Source organism: Lithobates pipiens, unplaced genomic scaffold (assembly GCF_037356315.1).
Source record: "Lithobates pipiens isolate NorthernLeopardFrog02 unplaced genomic scaffold, aLitPip1_a1.2 Scaffold_16, whole genome shotgun sequence".
Lineage (NCBI taxonomy): Eukaryota > Metazoa > Chordata > Amphibia > Anura > Ranidae > Lithobates > Lithobates pipiens.
The window spans coordinates 341,585,682-341,608,025 of record NW_027507748.1 but is presented as its reverse complement, the minus strand read 5'-3'; the positions used below and the strand labels follow the sequence as shown (position 1 = coordinate 341,608,025).

Sequence of the window (22,344 nt, the reverse complement as noted above, 5' to 3'; positions counted from 1 at the left end):
GGAATGCACCAAATTCATATACCTGTCTAAAACTTGTAGTTGAATATGGCTCGTGCTGCTCCACTTTTAGAATGTATTCAAGACACTTTCGCAAAATCTGTCTGAGCCAAGTTTCTCTCTGTATGCCAAAGGAGGGTTGGTATTATCGCAGAAAATGAACCTTTAGCCCCCATTCACATTGGCGCAATTTGACATGTCAAATTGCATGCCAAATCGCAGCCTATCCCGGTAACGGCATTGTCCCAATCAGTGCTGACTTTGTGGCACCGGATCGAATTCCAAAAATAGTTTCTACTACTTACTACTACTTTTGGTGAATTCGGGCAGTTTACTGGTCAATGTAGGAATCAGACAGGTCAGTATAGGAATCAGGTAGGTTAGTATAGTGGTCTAGTAGGTCAGTATAGGAATCACGTTGTACTAGCTGAAGGGACTCAGAGTGCTAAAAATCCGCGGGTTAGGGGGCACAAATATCTTGCCCTGCCCCGAGTGCTGACAACCCACGCTACACCACTGACCCTATCACACCCCCCTTAAAGGAGAATTATACAAAAAAAAATAAAAAAAGATTAGTGAAACCTACAAGTACTTTTTTTTTTACCACTACTATTCCTTTATACTGGCTTTTGAAATTTACAAATGCAGCAACGTAGACATTGGATGAAAGTTTTAGCACTGGGAAACACTTTTTGAAAGATAAAAAGTGCATTTTATATACAACTATATAGATCAGACTAAGATGAGGGACAAATGAGAAGAACAAAAGGGACTTTGTTCCAAATCAGGGACAGTCCCTCAAAATCAGGGACAGTTGGGAGCTATGCAAAAGGTCAGGGTGGGCAGCGAACAAGCATAATCAGACACAAGCTAAAATTGGTAATTGGAGAAACAGGAGCTAAGGAATTTAGGAACTAACATGGATTTTAGCTTGTGGCTAGGAAATACACAGGTAAAAACCTGTCATAAAATAACAAGATGACCTTTGCTTTAAAAAGTTGATAAGAACTTACTGCATGGTGAAATAGAATGTGCTGTTGGTTTCGGGTGAAGCAATTTTGGCCTGAGGAAAACTGCTCTTACACTGACCCACTGCGGTTTACCTGCAGGGCAGTTGCAGAGCAGTGTACTCACAGTTTTTGTTTGGGTTACCTGCGTTTTGCCATAGACAGCCATTAGAATGGGTGGTTTTGGGTGTGTTTTCTGAATGCACATCAAAAGTCTTGCATGCAGAGTCCTGTTGCAAGCCACAAAGGATATTTTTTCAATGAACACAAGGCATTCTCCGATGGGTGAAAGTGACCACTCCCCCTCTCCATATCTAATAAGGGAGTACCTTGTATTCATTTGGGGGGGGGGGGGAACAAAAACAACAACATATAAAAGGAGTTTTGTAAAAGTATAGGTTTTGGAAAAAACTATAACATAAGACTTTTATGAGATATCAGAAAACTTGTAGTGTTTCTTTTTTTTTTCTTCATTTTTGGATAGAGCAAGGGAGGGTTATACCCCCTATTGGATCTTTTTTTCCATCATCTGTGTTCCATTACAGAGATTTCTATTCACTTCCTGTCCCATAGCCAAACAGGATGTGAGAGGAAATCCCTGCAAATTAAAGGAATTCCTCGGGGGCCCCCAGGTCACTAGAAATAGTGTCCCCCTTGGAAGATTTCCCCTCTATTACCTTTCTGGGGACAACCCAAACTTTGGGATTTTCTTTTACTTTCACTTTCACTGACAATACTAAACATGACAAATAGAGAGGGGGGATCGCCTACTCCTGATAGGACGTTCAGGAACGTCATTCAGGAGTAGCGGGATCGCGCGCGCGCCCGCGCAGCGGCGCGATCCCGATGCGCCCGTGTCACCCGGACACGGCGCATCTCAGATCGGCAGGAGGGCTCTGTGATTGGCCCTCCTGATCACATGACGGCCGTGTCCAATCACGGCCGTCATGTGATGTAAACAAACAGCCGGTTGCTAGGCAATCTGCTCCTCCTCTCCTCACACAGAAGTCATCGCTGTGGAGAGGAGAGCAGATCGCTGCAGCCGGCTGCTGATCAGTGAGTATGAGCTGCTTTTTACAGCTTTTTACTCACTGATCACCAGTCTAGTGTACACAGTAAACACACCACACAGTAAACACATCACACAGTATAAACACAATGTCCCCACACATGTCCCCAAAACATACATGTCCCCAAATAATAAAAACACATGTCCCTAATAATAAAAACATGTCCCCCACATATGTCCCACTAAAATCACATGTCCCAATGATTATCTGCACACATATGTACGTGATCACCTGCACACATATGTACATGATCATTTGCGTACATATGTCCGTGATCACACAAACCAATTATTATACACTTAACGGATTTTTTTTTACCAAAAACATGTAGCAGAATACATTTTGGCTTAAATTTATGACAAAATTAGATTTTATTGGATTTTTATTGAAGTAGAAAAAAGAAAATATTGTTTTTTTTTTCCAAATTTCCGCATTTTTGCACTTATATCGCAAAAAATAAAAAACGGAGTCGTGAATAAATACCACCAAAATAAAGCTCTATTTGTGTGAACAAAATGATAAAAATTTCATTTGGGTACAGTGTAGCATGACCGCGCAATTGTCACTGAAAGCGCTAGAGCGCTGAAAGCTGAAAATTGGGCTGGGAAGGAAGGGGGCGAAAGTGCCCTGTATTGAAGTGGTTAACGAGGGCACCAACAGGAGTAAAAACTGACAAAGGTTCTAATCCCTCTTCATTCTATCCAAAACTAAAAAAAAAAAAAAAGTATGAGGCGAGACTAGAAGACTGCGAATGACACAGCAGTGTATAGTTGTCCAACAGCAGGACAATTTTAAATAGCAGGACTAAGCCAAATAGAAAAAAAGTACGGTCTGGGGCTTTACAAAATGAATTCGGATACAGCAGTTTAAAAGTGGCCAGCAGCAAGACAGTTTTAACCAAGGATGATAGGTCTAACCAGCGTGTTCCAAAATGTAATTTTAGCTATGCGGATATGGGGTTGTGGTGAATATAAGTGATATAATGTGAGGTGGTTTAGGTGTACACTGTTCTTACACTTAAAATGGTTGTAGACCCCATTCATGAAATTTGATCTAACCACATATATCTGTTGTCTTTACTTATCTCTCTCCAAAGCAGATATCCCCAGCTCAGATGGGTGAATCTATCCACAGGACAACTATAAGTCATGTACTTCACAAATCTGGTCTTTTTGGAAGAGTGGCAAGAAGAAAGCCATTGTTAAGAGAAAGCCATAAGAAGACATGTTTGCAGTTTGCAAGAAGCCATGTGGGGGACACAGCAAACACGTGGAAGAAGGTGCTCTGGTCAGATGAGACCGAAATTTTACTTTTCGGCCTAGAAGCAAACCGCTATGTATGGCGGAAAACTAATACTGCACATCACCCTGAATGCGCCATCCCCAACATGAAACATAGTGGTGGCAGCATCATGTTGTGGAGATGCTTTTCTTCAGCAGGGACAGGGAAGCTGGCCAGAGTTTATGGGAAGATGGATGGAGCCAAATACAGGGCAATCTTAGAAGAAAACTTGTTAGAGTCTGCAAAAGACTTGAGACTGGGGCAGAGGTTCATCTTCCAGCAGGACAACAACCCTCAACATACAGCCAGAACTACAATGGAATGGTTTAGATCAAAGCATATTCATGTGTTAGAAAGCAAGGGAAATAAAGAATGTGATATTTAATGGAGTGAAAATCGATTTTTTTCCAGACGTCTATGCAGAAGTGCTGAGAAGAAGAGTGAGCTTTGTAGACATCAAGAGGCGGCTGCAACAGTTAAATGTGCCATATGCTATACTATATCTAGCACAACTGAAGTAAATGGGATGGCTATTTTTTTGATACTCCTGCTGCAGCTGCCTCTTGGCTAGAAAGAAATTAGCAAGTTATACAACAACCTATATAGTACTAGGATTTGAGAGGCATGAGTCGTGAACTTTGATAAGGTCATTTATTTTATATATATATAAAATTTTTATGAGCACCAGGAAGGAGTTATTGATCAAAAGGTGAAGGTGTAATTGTTTAGAGTCATAGTGTATAGGCACTGACATGTGGTATTTATGATGAGAAATAATTCTGGTATTTACACAATTCAATTACGGGGTCACAATCAATGCCCCCAAGGGGTTTTGGAAGGAGGGTGGGATAGAGGGGGGGAGGGAATGAGAAGGGTGGAGTCTCATGGAAATTGAAATAAAAACACACAGATGTAGTTATTTGGCACAAAATGAAAGAGGTTTTTGGGCATTATAAGTTGGAATTTAAATATACCCATCCTTGTGGGCGAGCATATTTGCGCATACACATAGGAAGGGGTTCATAATATATTTTTTGAGCTAAAATTGTTAGACAGGCGACAATTTATTCATGGAACATAAGATGGTTGGGTGATTCATTTTAAAAAAAAATGGCTTTATTTAAGACTGCCTCAATTCTTAGGACAACTGTGCTATACCTGCAAGAGACACACTTGGACACACTTGGCAAAAGAAACAACATCCGGCCTGAATAATAGAGGGTTTTCTCATGAGTATAGTATCGTCAAATAGAGTTCTTTCTTAATACTAACTCAGGAGAAAGGACATGGAGGCTTAGCAATCCCTGATATCCAAAAATATTATAACGCAGTAGTACTCTCAAGAATCCCCAAATGGGTTAAGGAAATAAACGAAAAGAGGTGGGTTGATATAGAAAATGAACTGTGTAAGGCAAGGTTGAATAGTATAATATGGAATCCTCCAAATTTTAGAGCATGAGGCAACAAAACTCATGTTTTGACACAAAACACAATAAATATTTGGGATAAAATATAGCTCACCACTGATTTCACTGAATGAAAATAATTATTTTCCACCTGGGAAAAAATCAATAGGAGGGGGTTGGCTAAAGGGAGATAGGGTTCAACTAAAAGATGTGTTTAAGGGGGGGGGAATTTTGACATTGTAGGAAATAAAGAATAAAAGGGAACTAATGGAAATCAATGACTGGCGGTATCTACAGTTGAGTCACTTCATAAAGAATTTACCCCAGCCTATTAGAGCAGGCGATGATCTGACACTGTTGGAAAGGCTTTGTACAACGGAAAACACAAAAAACATGATATCAAAAGTTTATAATCTATATAATCTATTGTTGAATATGGACGAACTGGAGATCCCGCCATATATTAAAAAATGGGAGAGGGAACTAGGCACACAAATCGATAGGAGCACTATAGGAAAAGTTTTGACATTAACCCATAGTTCGGCGGTTGACAGCCGAGATGAATTATAAATGTTTAACCAGGTGGTATGCCACTCCTGATAAAACTAGTAAGTATCAACCCGGCAGCTCCAGAGAGTGCTGGAGAGGATGTAAGAAGTTAGGAACAATGGGTCACCTGTGGTGGGATTGCCCTGTTATTAAAAACCACTGGGTTAAGATTATACGATACATAAAAGAAATCACCAAAAAAGAAATAGCGAATGACCCATGGGCTATTTTGCTGCATGGAGTGAAAGGAGGGATTGAACAATATAAAGACTCACTAGTACCACATCTTCTGAATGCAGCAAAAAGAATTATCCCTAAAAAATGGAGAGTGGCAGATAGTCCTTCAGTTTGGGAATGGGTAGATGCGGTAGAGGAAACATACAACATGGAATGCTTGAGGTATAACCTCGAGGAAAGGAATGAGGGGATGGGGGAAAAATGGAAGTGTTGGAGGGAATTCAAAAAAACTTGGGAGTTACGCTGAAGCTTTGAGGCCCTAGGAAAAAGTTACTTGGAACAAAATCAAGGAAGAAAAAAAAGTAACGCCACATGGAAGTAGGGGTGGGTAAATAGGGAGGATTATGGAAGCAGGAAAGTTATATTATAATGAGAATTTGTATACTTTGGAAAAGGTGAGGAGGGAAGAAAAAAACTCCCACAGGAAATGAAACAGAATAAAAAGTGTTATAAGAGAATTACAAAGGCCACAATGATGTGGAATTGAGAAGAGACACAAGGAGATATAAGGTGAATCAAGTCTCTTGAATGAGTACACTGATGTGGAATTGAGAAGAGACACAAGGAGATATAAGGTGAATCAAGTCTCTTGAATGAGTACACTGATGTGGCAAAAGAGAAAAAAAGGGCAAAAAAGAAAAAAAAAAGAATTTCCAAGTCTGTTGCCAGAGAGGATATATCCTTAGTAAAGATTTTTTTTCAGAATGTTTTAATCTTGAATGAGACATTTAAACAATCTTTTTCACACATTTACCAAAAACTTTGCGAGGTTTTAGATCTTCTTTATTGTATGAACACATAATTTCTGTAAAGGAATGCATAAATACAGTATTTCTAGCTGTGACATTTCACACCTCCTAGCATGCAAGCTATCACTTCCATGTTACATTTTCATTCCTTTGCAACCCAAATATTAATGTGTTTGTAAACTCTAATAATAAATTTCTCTCATTTGTTCTTTTTTGGTCTGTTATATACCATCAAAAGTGTTTTCTTATACAGTATCTCACAATACACATCTCACAATACACAATACAATGAGTACCCCCCTCACATTTTTGTAAATATTTTATTATATCTTTTCATGTGGCACAATGTTAAGTAGTGAGTGTACAGCTTGTATAACAGTGTCAATTTCTTGTCCCCTCAAAATAACTCAACACACTAATTAATTGTTTAAACCGCTGGCAACAAAAGTGTGTACACCCCTAAGTGAAAATGTCCAAATTGGGCCCAATTGGCCATTTTCCCTCCCCAGTGTCACATGGCTCACTAGTGTAACAAGGTCTCAGGTGTGAATGGGGAGCAGGTGTGTTAATTTGGTGTTATCACCCTCACTCTCTCATACTGGTCACTGGAAGTTTAACATGGCACCTCAGGGCAAATAACTCTGAGAATCAGAAAAAAAGAATTGTTTCTCTACATAAAGATGGCCTAGGCTATAAAAAGATTGCCAAGACCCTGAAGCCGAGCTGCAGCATGGTGGCCAAGACCATACAGTGGTTTAACAGGGCAGGTTCCACTCAGAACAGGCCTTGCCATGGTCGACCAAAGAAGTTGAGTGCACATACTCATCGTCATATCCAGAGGTTGTCCTTGGGAAATAGATGTATGAGTGCTGCCAGCATTGCTGCAGAGGTTGAAGGGGTGGGGGGCCTGTCAGTGCAAAGACCATACGATGCACACTGCATCAAATTGGTCTGCATGGCTATCGTTTCAGAAGGAAGCCTCTTCTAAAGATGATGCACAAGAAAGCCTGCAAACAGTTTGCTGAAGACAAGCAGACTAAGGACATGGATTATTGGAACCATGTCCTGTGGTCTGATGAGACCAAGATAAACGTATTAAGTTTGGATGGTGTCAAGCGTGTGTGGCGGCAACCAGGTGAGGATTACAAAGACAAGTGTGTCTTGCCTACAGTCAAGCATGGTGGTGAAACTGTCATGATCTGGGGCTGCATGAGTGCTGCCGGCACTGGGGAGCCACAGTTCATTGAGGGAACCATGAATGCCAACATGTAGTGTGACATACTGAAGCAAAGCATGATCCCCTCCCAATGGAGATTGGGCGGCAGGGCAGGTTTCCAACATGACAACGACCTCAAACTGCCTTGCTAAAGAAGCTGAGGGTAAAGGTGGTAAACTGGCCAAGCATGTCTCCAGAACTAAACCCTATTGAGCATCTGTGGGGAATCCTCAAACGGAAGGTGGAGGAGCGCAAGGTCGCTAACATACACCAGCTCCATGATGTCCTCATGGAGGAGTGGAAGAGCCCTCCAGTGGCAACCTGTGAAGCTCTGGTGAAATCCCTGCCCAAGAGGGCTAAGACAGTCCTGGAAAATAATGACCAGTGTAAAATAAGTGAAAAAAAGAAAACCAATGCAGCCACCATACCCAAGGACCGGTAAGCTGTAGTACTTTCAGCTTTTGTTCTTGGGTTTAGATACACTTTAAGATATAATACAGTTCTTCTGTTCCCATGGACCAGAAAATGTGCTTGGCAGGTGTTTTTGACCTCTTGAATGATGGAGTTGAATGGGTCTGTACACATCTGAGCTGTTGGGTAGAGGTGTGCCCTAAATCCTGCAGAAAGCATTCAGGCAAGGGAGTAAAGAAGTGGGAGTCCAAATCCTCACCAGAGCAGCAGTGGTGCAGCAGCTAGTGCATACAGCCGTTGCATATCAAAGCACTAGAACCACACTCCTGCTGTCTGTCAGACTTAAGAGACTGGCAGCTGGATCTCAGAGTGAATGAAGTTCTTCTTAGCTCCTCTCTGGTTCCATCTATATAATACAGGGAGGGCTTTTGCTTACTTTGAACTGCCTGGTCTGGTGAGTGAGTGAGTTTCATGGGGGGGGGGGGGGGGGGGGGGGCGAGATCAGCCTGGAAGCGAGATGCCCTGGAAGCGAGATCTGCTCTGGGGGATATTGTTACTGGGGGGTGGAATCTGTATGGGGGGGCACATCTAAACTTTTAGGAATTTTGACTTGGAGAGGGAGGTCATTTTTTGTTGTACATGTCTACTGACCTCTGCATTATGTTCTTCTGAACTGCGCTCTGTGTTTTACAGACTTGTGACCCATGCACTCTGTGTCTAATGCACTCCTGACCCCTGTGCCCTGAACATTATGCATTCCTGACTCCTGATCTCTGTGATTTTCATACTCCTGCCCACTGTGCACTGTGCATTACACACTCCTGACTCCTGTGCTCTGTGCATCACACACTCCTTATCCCTGTACTCTGTGTTATGCACTTTTAACCCCATGCAGTATGTGGGTTACACACTCCTGACTCATGCACTATGTGCATTATGCTTTATTTTACAAAAGTTGTTGGTTGCTCAGTATTCAGTGACTATGTTAATAAGTTCTTCTTCAAGGTAGGCTGCGTTAAAAATATATATATCTATGGCCCTGCATTAATGCCAAGGTCAGGCAGGGACTGCCATTCAATGTATTGCTGAGTGGCAGAAACATGGTTAGACTGCTGCTCCAACAAAACAAGCTATGTGAATCAAGCCCGACAGAATATTTACTTTACTAGTTACATTCTTCTTCTGTTTCTATTTTAGAACCATTCACTAGGACTTTTTAGGATTGGCGTACGTAGGCCATGCTATAGTTACTGCAAAGCCAAGGCAAGTGGAGAAAGCAGACAGTTACCAGTGTAAAAAGTAAATTCCTTTGTCAAAGTGTCTAGTGTTTGATGCGTGAGATTCCACTACTAGCTGTCCCTCTAAAGTTGTCCTAAGTGTTCACAGCTCTAGTAAAACATTCATACTGAATAAGGTGCAGTTAGTATTGTTTTCCAGCATGATGCTGCATAAATAGATTGCACACTATTTTCAGCTTATCCATATATGGCACTATTATGTCGGCCTGGCTTGTCAGATAATATTTGTTGGCTGGAATAAGTTCCTGCAGGGTGATTACACTCATCTAGCTCCATTTTAATAAAAGTATAACCGGCTCTTGAGTGAAAACAAATTGTCTTAACTGCTTCTTGGCCTAAAATAATTTGTGTTTTTCGGGGACAATAGTAATTACAATCTGAAAGCATAAAGTTTTGTTTTTTTAATGGCTTTCTTTTTTTACTCTAAATGGTTAAGGGGAGATGGATATTTGTTTTTACAAAAAAGTGTTTTTGCAACACATTATCCGGGCCAGTTCACGCCACATGCAGTCCAGTGCGGTTTTTTTTTCTGCATCAAAAACGCATGGAAAGTAGGTTATATGGTTTCCAATGACATAGTTCACAACAGTGCAGTCAGTTCCAGGGCATTCCAGTTCCAGAAAAATGTAGAACATGCTGCACTGGACTGTACTGGAATGCAGTAAAACGTAAAAACAAGAAAAAAAACATTTGGAACCCATCGGAAACGCACTGAAATGCATAAAAAATGCACATGCAGAAACTAATCTGGAGGACATTTTTGTGGCATGAACTAGCCCTCAATGAGCATCAATGTGTTTGCCTTCAGTTTTTTAACTATATACACATGTGTACACAATCCTGTTCTCATGGGAACACATGATACTGCAGGTTTGCATGCACAAAATTTGTGTGCCTTTAAATTCTGACCTGGTACTGCAAATTGGGGTGTACATCTATACCTTTCTGTCATAAGTTATAGAAGTTCTCATTGCAAGTGTCAAACATACCTTGGTAGGATGCCTTATTCATTATTGTGGAGTTCTTGGATCTTTATTGAATAAGGACAGCCAAAATGCTGATTTTAGATTTCAGAGTGGGAAGGGTTAGCTCCTCTGTTGTTTACCTCCAGGGCATTGCTGTAAGCTGATCTTCCTGTTTCCCCTCTTAATAGTACATTTACACTGAAGGGCATGGTGACAAAGCAATTGATTCAACAAACTGCAATGTGCTAAATATCAACCAGAACAGGGATAGGCAACCTTTGAGAGTTGGAGATCTACCTGAAGAACATGGACTAGTTCAAAGATCACTGGGGTGGGGCACCTTTTTTTTTTTTAAAGAAATTAACTAGCTGGGCCTCAATTAAAAGTAAGGCCTCATTTAAAGCGGATTTGCAATCATTTTTAAAAATGACCCACATTGTAAGGTACTCCACTAGTGCATTATGTTTTGGATATTGATGTGTTACTATTTCTGCAGAGAGTACCTTTTTTTTAGCAGTGTACCTCGCAACTTCCAGTCATGGCCGCCTAGGTGACTAACTCATCAGCCTGGCCCATTGAATCTTGGGATATTTATGTCATCAATCCCAGAATTCTTCAGGAGTCGAATACATGTACACGCGCGCCACAGTGTCATTATTGTGCAGGCGCAAGATCTGGAGGTGCATACTGGGAAGCCAGCTGCACAAAGTCCAGGAAATTAAGCCAGGCCGGCTTTAGCTGCCCAAATCCTGCATGGCCGCAACCAGAATCGAGAGGGGCAAAAGAAAGATAAGCAGTTTGTAAGTAGATACAATGTGTACATAGGCAACATTTTCCATTATGCTTATGAGGAATTGCAACAATCTCTGCAATGCTTTTAATGAAATGTTGGCTAGGACAGTGTTTCTCAACTTCAGTCCTTAAGGCGCCCCAACAAGTCGTGTTTTCAGGATTTCCTTCAGATGAAACGGTTGTGGTAATTACATGGCACGACGTCACTCCCGCACATGCATCGTGCCCTGTCTTTAGTGCGCATGCGCCGATGACATCGGTGCAAGCATATATGGTAAGTATCTCTTAAACCGTACAGGTTCAGAAAAATATTTCCAGTAACTACAGGTAAGCTTTAAGCAGTTGCCGACCGCCGCACGACGATGTACGTCGACAGAATGGCACGGGCAGGCATATGGGCGTACCTGTACGTCCCTGCCTTCCCACGGGTGGGGGGCCCGATCGGGCCCCCCCGGTGCCAGCGGCAGTCGGATACCGTGCAAGAGCGATCCGGGATGAGGGGGCGGCCATTCATTCATGGCCACCCCCTCGCGATCGCTCCTGACGAATGGACGTGCAACACAGGCAGAGGAAGTGATGTAATCTCTCCTCCGTGTCGGTATTTTTCGTTCCGGCACCAAGGAGAGAGGATTGGTGAGTTGCACCAACACTACACTACACAGTAGAACATGCCATGCACACTCTCACCCCCCCCTTCACCCCCCGATCACCCCCCCAATCACCCCTGCACCCCCAGTCACAGTGACACCAATTGCATTTATTTTTTTATTTTTTTATTATTGCATTGGTGTCATTTGTGACTGTAATAACTGTTAGGGCAGTTAGGGTTAGCTCCCTTTAGTTCTAGGGTACCCCCCTAACCCCCCCAATAAAGGTTTAACCCCCGTGATCACCCCCCGTCGCCAGTGTCACTAAGGCTGGGTTCACATTGCAGCGGTTTATGAGAACGGATGTGATTCGCACCGCACTGCAGTGCAAATCACATCCGATCTCTGTGCGATGCGAGTTCAGCCATACAGATAGTATGGCTGAATTCGCATCGCAACCGCCGCAAACTCGCAGGGGACCCTTTTTTTGGTCCGCAGCAGAATCGGATCGCATGGGTGTTCACACCATGCGATCCGATTCCTGTCCGAGTTTGCAGATCGCACTGCGATTTGCGAACTGATCTGGGGGTGTCATTAACATTTCACTGACACTCTCAGCAGTTCGCATAGGGCAGTGTGAACTGCCGCCGGGAGGCATGTGATGTGGGAACCCGCCGCGGATTCGTGGCGTTCCCGCATCGCTCCAGTGTGAACCCAGCCTAATAAGCGATCGTTTTTCTGATCGCTGTATTAGTGTCACAGGTGACGCTAGTTAGGCAGGTAGGTATTTAGGTTCGCCGCAGCTTTTTATAGCGACAGGGACCCCCATATACTACCGCATAAAGCCCCCTGATTGCCCCCTAGTTAACCCTTTCACCAGTGATCACCATATAACTGTTACAGGTGACGCTGGTTGGTTAGTTATTTTTTTATAGTTTCAGGGCACCCGCCATTTATTACCTAATAAAGGTTTAACCCCCTGATCACCCGGCGGGTGATATAAGTTTGAGGGTCAGATAAGGTCTGCGTCGCCCCAGGCAGCGTCAGGTTAGTGCCAGTACCGCTAACACCCACGCGCAAAGCATACACCTCCCTTAGTAATATAGTATCTGATCAGATCTATATTAGCGTCGCCAGCAGTTTAGGTTTCCCAAAACGCATTGTTAGCGGGATCAGCCCAGATACCTGCTAGCACCTGCGTTTAGCCCCTCCGCCAAGCCCAGCCCAGCCCACCCAAGTGCAGTATCGATCGATCACTGTCACTTACAAAACACAACACACATAACTGCAGCGTTTGCAGAGTCAGGCCTGATCCCTGCGATCGCTAACAGTTTTTTTTGTAGCATTTTGATACAGTCGCTGACAGCCTAGGTGCTTTTTTACCTGTGAGTCTCACTAGTGTACCCCTACATTTAGGGGTGTCTACTTTCCAAAATGTGGTCATTGGGGGGGGGGGGGGGGGGGGTTTGTGCCATCTTGGCATTTTATGGCCTTCAAAACTGCGATAGGTAGTGAGGAGTGAAATCAAAAATTTACACCCTTACAAATCCTGAAGGCAGTGCTAGGTTTTTGGGGCCCCGTACGCGGCTAGGCTCCCAAAAAATCCCACACCTGTGGTATCCCCGTACTCAGGAGAAGCAGCAGAATTTATTTTGGAGTGCCATTTCACATATGCCCATGGCATGTGTGAGCAATATATCATTTAGTGACAACTTTGTGAAAAAAAAAAAAAAAAACGTTTGTAATATTCCCGCAACTTGTGGCAAAATATAAAATATTCCATGGACTCAACATGCCTCTCAGCAAATAGCTTGGGGTGTCTACTTTCTAAAATGGGGTCATTTGGGGGGGTTTTGTGCCATCTTGGCATTTTATGGCCTTCAAAACTGTAATAGGTGGTGAGGAGTCAAATCAAAAATTTACGCCCTTAGAAAGCCTGAAGGCGGTTCTTGGCTTTCGGGGCCCCGCACACGGCTAGGCTCCAAAAAAATCCCACACATGTGGTATCCCCGTACTCAGGAGAAGCAGTAAAATTTATTTTGGGGTGTCATTTCACATATGCCTATAGCATGTGTGAGCAATATATCATTTAGTGACAACTTTGTGAAAAAATATATAAATAAATAAAAGTTTGTAATTTTCCCGCAACTTGTGGCAAAATATAAAATATTCCATGGACTCAACATGCCTCTCAGCAAATAGCTTGGGGTGTCTACTTTCTAAAATGGGGTCATTTGGGGGGGGTTTTGTGCCATCTTGGCATTTTATGGCCTTCAAAACTGTAATAGGTGGTGAGGAGTAAAATCTAAAATTTACGCCCTTAGAAAGCCTGAAGGCGGTTCTTGGCTTTCAGGGCCCCGCACGCGGCTAGGCTCCCAAAAAGTCCCACATATGTGGTATCCCCGTACTCAGGAGAAGCAGCTGAATTTATTTTGGGGTGTCATTTCACATATGCCCATAGCATGTGTGAGCAATATATCATTTAGTGACAACTTTGTGAAAAAAAATAAAAAATAAATAAAAGTTTGTAATTTTCCTGCAACTTGTGGCAAAATATAAAATATTCCATGGACTCAACATGCCTCTCAGAAAATAGCTTGGGGTGTCTACTTTCTAAAATGGGGTCATTTGTGGGTGTTTTGTGCCATCTTGGCATTTTATGGCCTTCAAAACTGTGATAGGTAGTGAGGAGTGAAATTACAAATGTATGCCCTTAGAAATCCTGAAGGCGGTGCTTGGTTTTTGGGGCCCCGTACGCGGCTAGGCTCCCAAAAAGTCCCACACATGTGGTATCCTCATACTCAGGAGAAGCAGCAGAATGTATTTTGCGGTACAATTCCACATATAACCATGGCATGTGTGAGCAATATATCATTTAGTGACAACTTTGTGCTTGAGGCAAAAAAATTAAATATTCAATGGGCTCAACATGCCTCTCATCAATTTCCTTAGGGTGTCTACTTTCCAAAATGGGGTAATTTGGGGGGGTTTTGTACTGCCCTGCCATTTTAGCACCTCAAGAAATGAGATAGGCAGTCATAAACGAAAAGCTGCGTAAATTCCAGAAAACGTAGCTTAGTTTGTAGATGTGACAACTTTTGCGCAAACCAATAAATATACAGTTATTGACTTTTTTTTTACCAAAGACATGTGGCTGAATACATTTTGGCCTAAATGTATGACTAAAATTGAGTTTATTGGATTTTTCTAATAACAAAAAGTAGAAAATTTGCGGTCTTTTTATGTTTATATCGCAAAAAATAAAAATCGCAGAGTCAGTCAAATACCTTTAAAAGAAAGCTCTATTTGTGGGAAAAAAAGGACGCAAATTTTGTTTGGGTACAACATTGCATGACCGCGCAATTACCAGTTAAAGCAGCGCAGTGCCAAATTGTAAAAAGACCTCTGGTCATTGACCAGCAAAATGGTCCGGTCTGAAAGTAGTTAATATAGGCTTACCTGTAAGTAAAAGTGGTTGTACAGGGTTTACAACCACTTTAAGATGGCAAAATGAAAATTTTGAAAAATATAATTAAAAAATAAAATCTCACTGTAAAAATATAAATGTAGCCTAACTGAAAAGTTAGCTCTACAGAGAAACTCTGCTTTCATTATTAACATTACATTTTTCTTCATGTCTGGTGGAGAATAATTGGTCATTTTGAATCTGATGCAGGAGTCTATCATGAGGTCAGAACAATTGATACTGCAGACTTGAACAGCTAGCTACAGGTCTTGCTGACCTCAATTCTGGCCTGGCTGTCTGCTCTGATCCAACTGGCTGGCCAGACACTGGCCAGGGTAAGTAGCAGTGGTGGCTCGTCCATTAGGGTCGCAGAGGCGCCTCCCCCCCCCCCCCCATCCATGCACCCAGCTCCCTAATCTACATGCAGGGCACTGGACACATGAATTCCAATTAGGGTTTCTTTTTTTTTTTTTTTAAGCATGTGATTAGAGCCAGATACTCTAATAGGCTTCAAAAAGGGTGGGCCTCGGGGCACAGAGCTCTGAGCCCACCTAAATGAATATTTGACATTGTCACACTGATTCTCCTTCTGGCCAATCAGGAAGCAGGCATGAGACCCATTTCCCAATTGGCTGAAAGGAGAAGCCATCCTATTGGTCTATGAGGAGGGAGGAGGCGGGAGGAGACATACGGCCGCCGTGATGCCAAGGAGACACATGGGAAGCTGACCGATGGAGCCAGGACACGGAGGAGACTGAGGGGGGAAGCCACCGACGTCTCCACATGTCAGTCCAGGGGCAGCACAGGGTAAGTAAGCTGGCAACCGGGGGGGGGAAGGTGGGGGGGGGTATGGGTATGGTGTGCGGTGCAGGCTGTGACCGCAAAAAATGTAGGACGGCACATTTAGTCTGACTACCATTACAAAGTTGACTATGTATACTGGGTTGTATTTTTTCACCTGATATTAAATGTAATTTTAATGTTTTTGCAATAAAGATCATAAGATTTTAGAACACTTTGTGTATTTTACAAGATTGGTTACACCAGGAGGTCATCACTAAACACCCACTTCCCTCAAATTTCCTTGTTCATTTACGTATTTTTGGGTTGATGGCCTTAAGGTATAGAGCTGGATTAGCCACTTTAGCCACCCCTTTCCTTAAACCTTCTTTATGTGACATTCTTTTTAAAAATCATTTTTACCTAAACCTAGGCTTTAAGGTGCTTTAGCAACTTGATGAATTTAGACTATTGTCACTGATGGTGCAAGTAACTCTCCTCTACTCTATCCAAAATGTAACAATTTTTTTGTCTGGAGTTCTTTCCTAATTCTGCCCATAGATCTGAAAGCTGTGCAAAATCTGCACCAGCTGAGTAAGCATTACATTACAAGTATGTTTGCTATTCTATGTTTACTGTCAATCGGCACAGTTTGTCATACAGCTGAACAGGTATTTAAATCACTCATCCTTTTATTTAAAAGAGCCATTACCAGTGAAAAAAACTAGAATATCGGTAGTAGATGCTTGCTTTAACACATCAGTGAAGCCCAATTTTTAAAATCCATCAGAAAAAACGAGTGCATCGCTCAGAGCAGTGGAACCACAAGGTATCTGTAACTTGTAGGAGCCATGTTCCGGGTACTCAGGCTGAGGCGTCCTCTCAAACACCAATAGACATATGAAGGGGACAGCCGGAAACTCCATAAATCCTTATAAATTCTTTATTGTAGCATATCAATGAAAAAAAAAGTATTGGCTAACGTGTTTTGGCAATAAGCCTTGATCAATTGTTAATTTGTTTGTTAATTAGCCAAACAATCAATCACTATCAACATAATAGCAGGTGTGATACTAGAGAGAACGTAGAAAACATACATTTAGTACTATTATAGATCTTGAAAACATAGGAAAACAGAAAAAATTCAGAAAAGACGTGGTAACGGCTACAATATATAAGTCTAAAACTGCATAAACATGTCCAAGTCTACTTAAACTTATTTAACCACTTCAATGAAGGGCATCTTCACCCCCTTCCTGCCCAGGCCAATTTTCAGCTTTCAGCGCTGTCACATTTTGAATGACAATTGCGCGGTCATGCAATGTTGTACCCAAATTAAATTTTAATCATTTCTTTCCCCACAAATAGAGCTTTCTTTTGGTGGTATTTGATCACCTCTGCGTTTTTTATTTTTTGCGCTATGAACAAAAAAAGAGCAACAATTTAGAAAAAAAAACACAATATTTATTAATTTTTGCTATAATAAATATCAAATTAAAAAATATATATATATATTTTTCCTTTTAGGCCGATATGTATTCTTCTACATATTTTTGGTAAAAAAAATCCCAATAAGCATATATTGATTGGTTTGCGCAAAAGTTATAGCGGCTACAACATAGGGGATAGATTTGTCATTTTTATTTATTACATTTTTTTAACTACTAAGTGTGGTGATCTGTGACTGTGACATTGCAGCGGACAAATCGGATACTTTTGACACTATTTTGGGACCATTCGCATTTAGAAAGCGATCAGTGCTATAAAAAAATGCACTGATTACTGTATAAATGTGACTGGCAGGGAAGGGCTTAACACTAGGGGGCGCTTCAGGGGTTAAATGTGTGTCCTAGGGAGTGATTCTAACTGTGGGGGGAGGGGACTGATGAAGGGAGGAGACCGATCGGTGTTCCTCTGTACAAGGAACATACGATCAGTTTTCCTCTCCTCTGACAGGACATGGATCTGTGTGTTTACACAGATCCACATCTCTGCTCCCCATTGAAAAGGTCCGATTAGTGACAAAACGCGCCTGGGAGGGTACGCAGTGACGTCACCGCGCTGTTTGTTCGAGGAGGACAGGCTCCGTTAGTTTATGCCGGCGGGCAATATTGTTTATATGCATTTTATGCTTTACGGAATTGTAAGCACAAATTTTAAATACGTTTATTTGTTATTATCTAATATACTACACTATGGCAGCCATTTTCTTCTTTTTGAGCTAATTGTGAGAATGTATGGATTCCGAACGGACCTAGTGTATACTGTTTCCTGGTGTGCAAGCGTAAAGGCCCTAGGCTGAGTTTAGCCAATCGCCCTTAATGCTTGCTATCTGGTGAGCATAACTTACATTTACGGTGATCGGGCACTGTTTGGAGTTCATGCATGCACACTGTGTCAGAAATTAGCGATCTCATTGATTCTTTTTCCTACAAATATTTGAACAACGTTTCCTTCCTTGGGACTTGAAATGAAATTTGGACTTTAGTTTAATATTTGGATAAGCGCAGTTTGTTTTTATTTACTTTAAATATGTTCACCATAGCAATATGACATTTTTTGCTTTGCTGGGTCTGGAAAGGGTTAAACTGTTTCCACAGGAAGGTGATATCCACTGCAAGCTCCTTGAGTGGGAGGTGTGGCGGATATTTAACCCTCAGTGGCGGCCCGTCCATTGAGGGTGCACGGGTGCCGCCCCTCCATTCATGTGTCCGCCCCCCCAATCTACAGTACATATCAGGGTGCCGGACTATGAATTCCAATGGGGGGAGTGTTTTTTTTAAGCACGTGATTAGAGCCCAATCTAGGTGGTGGGCTGTGGTGTCCTCCATGCGGGGTGCGGGCAGCAGCTCCGATGTCTGCTCCTCCCGCAGCTTCCTCCGCCATGTGTCTCCTCTCTTTTCTGGCAAAGTGCTAGGCATCCAATAGGGAAACAGGTCTCACAACCTGCCTCCTTATTGGTGGGGAGGAACTTTAGTCTAAATATAATCGTCACTCAACTTGGTGGCCTCAGAGCACAGTGCTGTGCGCCACCGACCCTACCCTTTGTTTAAGCCTACTAGAGCCTCTGGCTCTAATCACGTGGTTCATAAAAACACTCCCCCCCTATTGGAATCCATAGTCCAGCACCCTGATATGTAGATCAGGGGACCAGACACATGGAAGGGGGGGGGGGCAGCGCCTGTGTGCCTTCTATGGATGGGCCGCCACTGAGGGTTAAATATCCACCACACCTCTCGCACGAGGAACTTGCGGTGGATATTACCTCCCTGTGGAGACGGTTTAATGTCATACTGCCACGGTTAACATATTTAAAGTGTTTGAAACCATTGCACACATGGTCGAAAAATAACACTGCACATCACTCTGAACACACCATCCACAGTGTGAAACATGGTGGTGGCAGCATAATATTGTAGGGATGCTTTTCTTCAGCAGGGACAGGGAAGCTGGTCAGAGTGGATGGGAAGATGATGGAGTCAAATACAGGGCAATCTTAGAAGAAAACCTGTTATGCCCTGTACACACGGTCGGAAATTCTGATGGAAAAGGTCCGATCAGATTATATTGTTGGAAAATCCGATCGTGTGTGGGCTCTATCGGACTTTTTCTATCGGAAATTCCGACAGGAAAAAATTTGAGAGCAGGATCTAAAATTTTCAGACATAAAAATCCGTAGAGAATTCCGACGGACAAAGTGCCACACATGCTCAGAACAAATTACGAGACCAAAGCTATTGGCTACTAGCCTCTACATAGTCCCGTCGTACGCAACGAACGTCACCACTTTCCGAACAATTGGATTTTCCAAGGGTGTCCATTGTTGCTTGATCTATTTTATTGCCTTTCTTGTTATCATTAACAAATTCCATACAAAACACTTAGCACCACAAAATTATACTTGGTTCTGTATTCTCTAAAAGGGGTGGTAATGGGAGGTGGGTAAGGGGGGGGGAAACCAAGAAATGGTGCTCGGAGGTGGGTAGGGGTGTCAAGGGGTGATTCGAAAGGGAGGAGTTCATGCACCTATTCTCTGAGAAAAAAAGCTCTTGACAGGGCTATCAACAAAGCCAGTATCTAACATAAAACCTACCTGCATTTGATTTGCTGTGCCTTATGGGAGTGTGGTGATGTTCATAATCTTCTGTCTGAGGTAAATTGAAGAAACTGTTAAGATTTGGAAGGCTTCTCTGCCAATACTTTCGCAGCCACAAAAACTGAGGAGAAGTAAGCCCAGGAAGTCTTGCTAAAAGAAGATAAACATAAGGACCGTGAATTAGTTGCTGACACAGAGCAACAGATGCAGATACTAAACACTGATCATATTCACCCTCGGCTCTTTATAATGTAAAGTAGACTCAAGCAACCTGTCGCTTTCCTGAAGTTGTGGATGTATATGTCCAGGACCAGGTCAAACAGTAGGTAGAAGAGGCAACCTTTTAGCACTTCCGCAGGACAGCGACACACGAAGGGTAGGATCTTCAACCTTTGCCGCTGAAGTAGTTCACAGCCAGACGAACACACAGTGATTATTGCTAGTGGCAATAGTCGCTGGCAATTATCTCATGAAAAATCCAACAGGCTGGTTGTACCCAAGTTGATCAATCAGTCTGGCCATATTGTATATGGTTTGAATTTCACCCAATCCATGCTGAACCAGCTGAGATTCAAACCATCTATGGCCGGCTTTACTGCAACCACAGTCCCATTGACTTCAGTGGTTCCACCTATCAGCCTTGGCATGCAGAGTTAAATTTGCCATTGCATGTGTATAAATCCTTCAAGCTGCCAGAAAAGGTTTTAGGGAGGCTGTAAGGCGGGCCATATATTATGCAATTTTCTTTCCTTCAAAAGAAAATTACTTGAATCACCCATCAACACTGACTGTATCCCTCCCTCAGCCCTATTGTGATGGTGGGAGTTTAAGGAGCCTTCCCCTCTAACCGAATACAATGATCACTGCTGTCGGCTATAGCGGAAAAAAATAACAGGCTGGTTGTACTGAAGTCGAACGATGGATGGGCACTTGTAGCATGGAGTATCGTACTTCCAGTCCTAGCCTTTCTGTATAAGGATGTGCCCAAGGTGCCATCCTCCTGTCTGAGTATGTTTATACCGAGAATTGGTAATCTGAGTGGATCACACTGCATTGTGAATTTTAAATTGAATCTAGTTGTGGCTAGAAAATTCATAAATGCATGTAGAGTTCCATGCCATAAAAATATCATCTAAATACCTGTACCAGCATAAATGGCTGGACAGGTATGCAAATATAAAACAAAAGATAGGTGCAGTGCTCAAAATGAAATGTCCTTAGACCCTTCGGTCCTCAGATGTAAATAATGACCGTATGACGAAACACGCAGGGAGGAGCTTGAGACGTGACCCGATTGTATGCTGGAATGCGGTTGCCATCTTGTTGGCAGTATTAGCCAGCAGCTGTATGTTTATATCCAGCAGCAAACAAATATTTTTTATGCAGAAATGTATGTGCAATATTACATTGTTTTAATAATTAAACTTGTATAAGGACTACTACACCATGAGGATTCTTCCTTTATAGTTTATCGGCTGATACTTATGTGGATCTAATGGTGTGACTACTGTGAACAGAGCGTGGAGATTGGGATACCTGTGTCCATCCTGTTTTATCTGCCTTACCTGATCGATTGTGGATGACCCAGAACAAGGGTGTTCATTCCATTTATTGCTCATTTGACTGTGATAAGGGTCCAAAGAGGAGGGTAAGAGGCAGTGTGTTTGGGTGTCGGTGGTGGTTATCTTCCCTCTCTCATCCTCAAGTATATCCCATGAAGTGTTCGGCCATTATTTACATCTGAGGACCGAAGAGTCTAAGGCCATTTAATTTTGAGCGCTGCACCTATCTTTCTTTTTATACTTGTATTGCTGTTTATCAAAATTGTGAGGCTGCTTGACCGACTTTTATATTTCTTTTCTTTATTGTAGGTGAATTAGCGATGCAAACACCCAGTTATTGCTATTCGATATACAGATATGGATTCATCAGCAAACAACTCATGCTCCCACCCCCCCAGGTACAGGTTGGCATACGAGTGGGAACAACATGTTCCCATCGCAACCCCCGGCACCTGGAGGTAGTGGGAGCCATCAAAATATTTAATGGAAAATGGAAAGGGCAATCTTCAATGAAAATTTTCTTTAAATGGCTATTGATCATTGTTTTGATTATGGATTTTGTTAAATGGTGTTTTGGAAGAATAATGTAAATCTGTGTTTCATGTAATGCGCCTCGCTTGGCATTTACCTGGGGTGTAGATCATTACAGACATACACACTTATGTGTGTGGTTGGCATGGGACAGACTTACACATTCTTATGTAGGAAAAGGATTCCTGCCCTGGTTGTCACACTGGGAGCGGGCTGGTATTATTTACCATGTCCCGTTTACACTTGGAGGTGGAGTTGAGGTGGCGGAGCCTGGGAATTATCTTCCTTTTTGTACTCATATTTAATAATGGCTTTAATACTATGCTAGGCTGTGGCTTGCTGTA

The 22,344-nt window shown here is 42.4% G+C and overlaps 1 protein-coding gene across 2 annotated transcripts in view; it reads right to left on the bottom strand.

The window, feature by feature from the left end:
• The window catches only part of INPP5B (inositol polyphosphate-5-phosphatase B), a 199,566-nt gene that overhangs the window by 102,947 nt on the left and 74,275 nt on the right, over nt 1-22,344 (bottom strand). For both annotated transcript variants that reach the window (XM_077481814.1, XM_077481815.1), the window contains one exon: nt 19,905-20,057. In XM_077481814.1, coding sequence (XP_077337940.1) covers nt 19,905-20,057 — 153 coding nt within the window. The remainder of the gene's footprint in view (nt 1-19,904; nt 20,058-22,344) is intronic.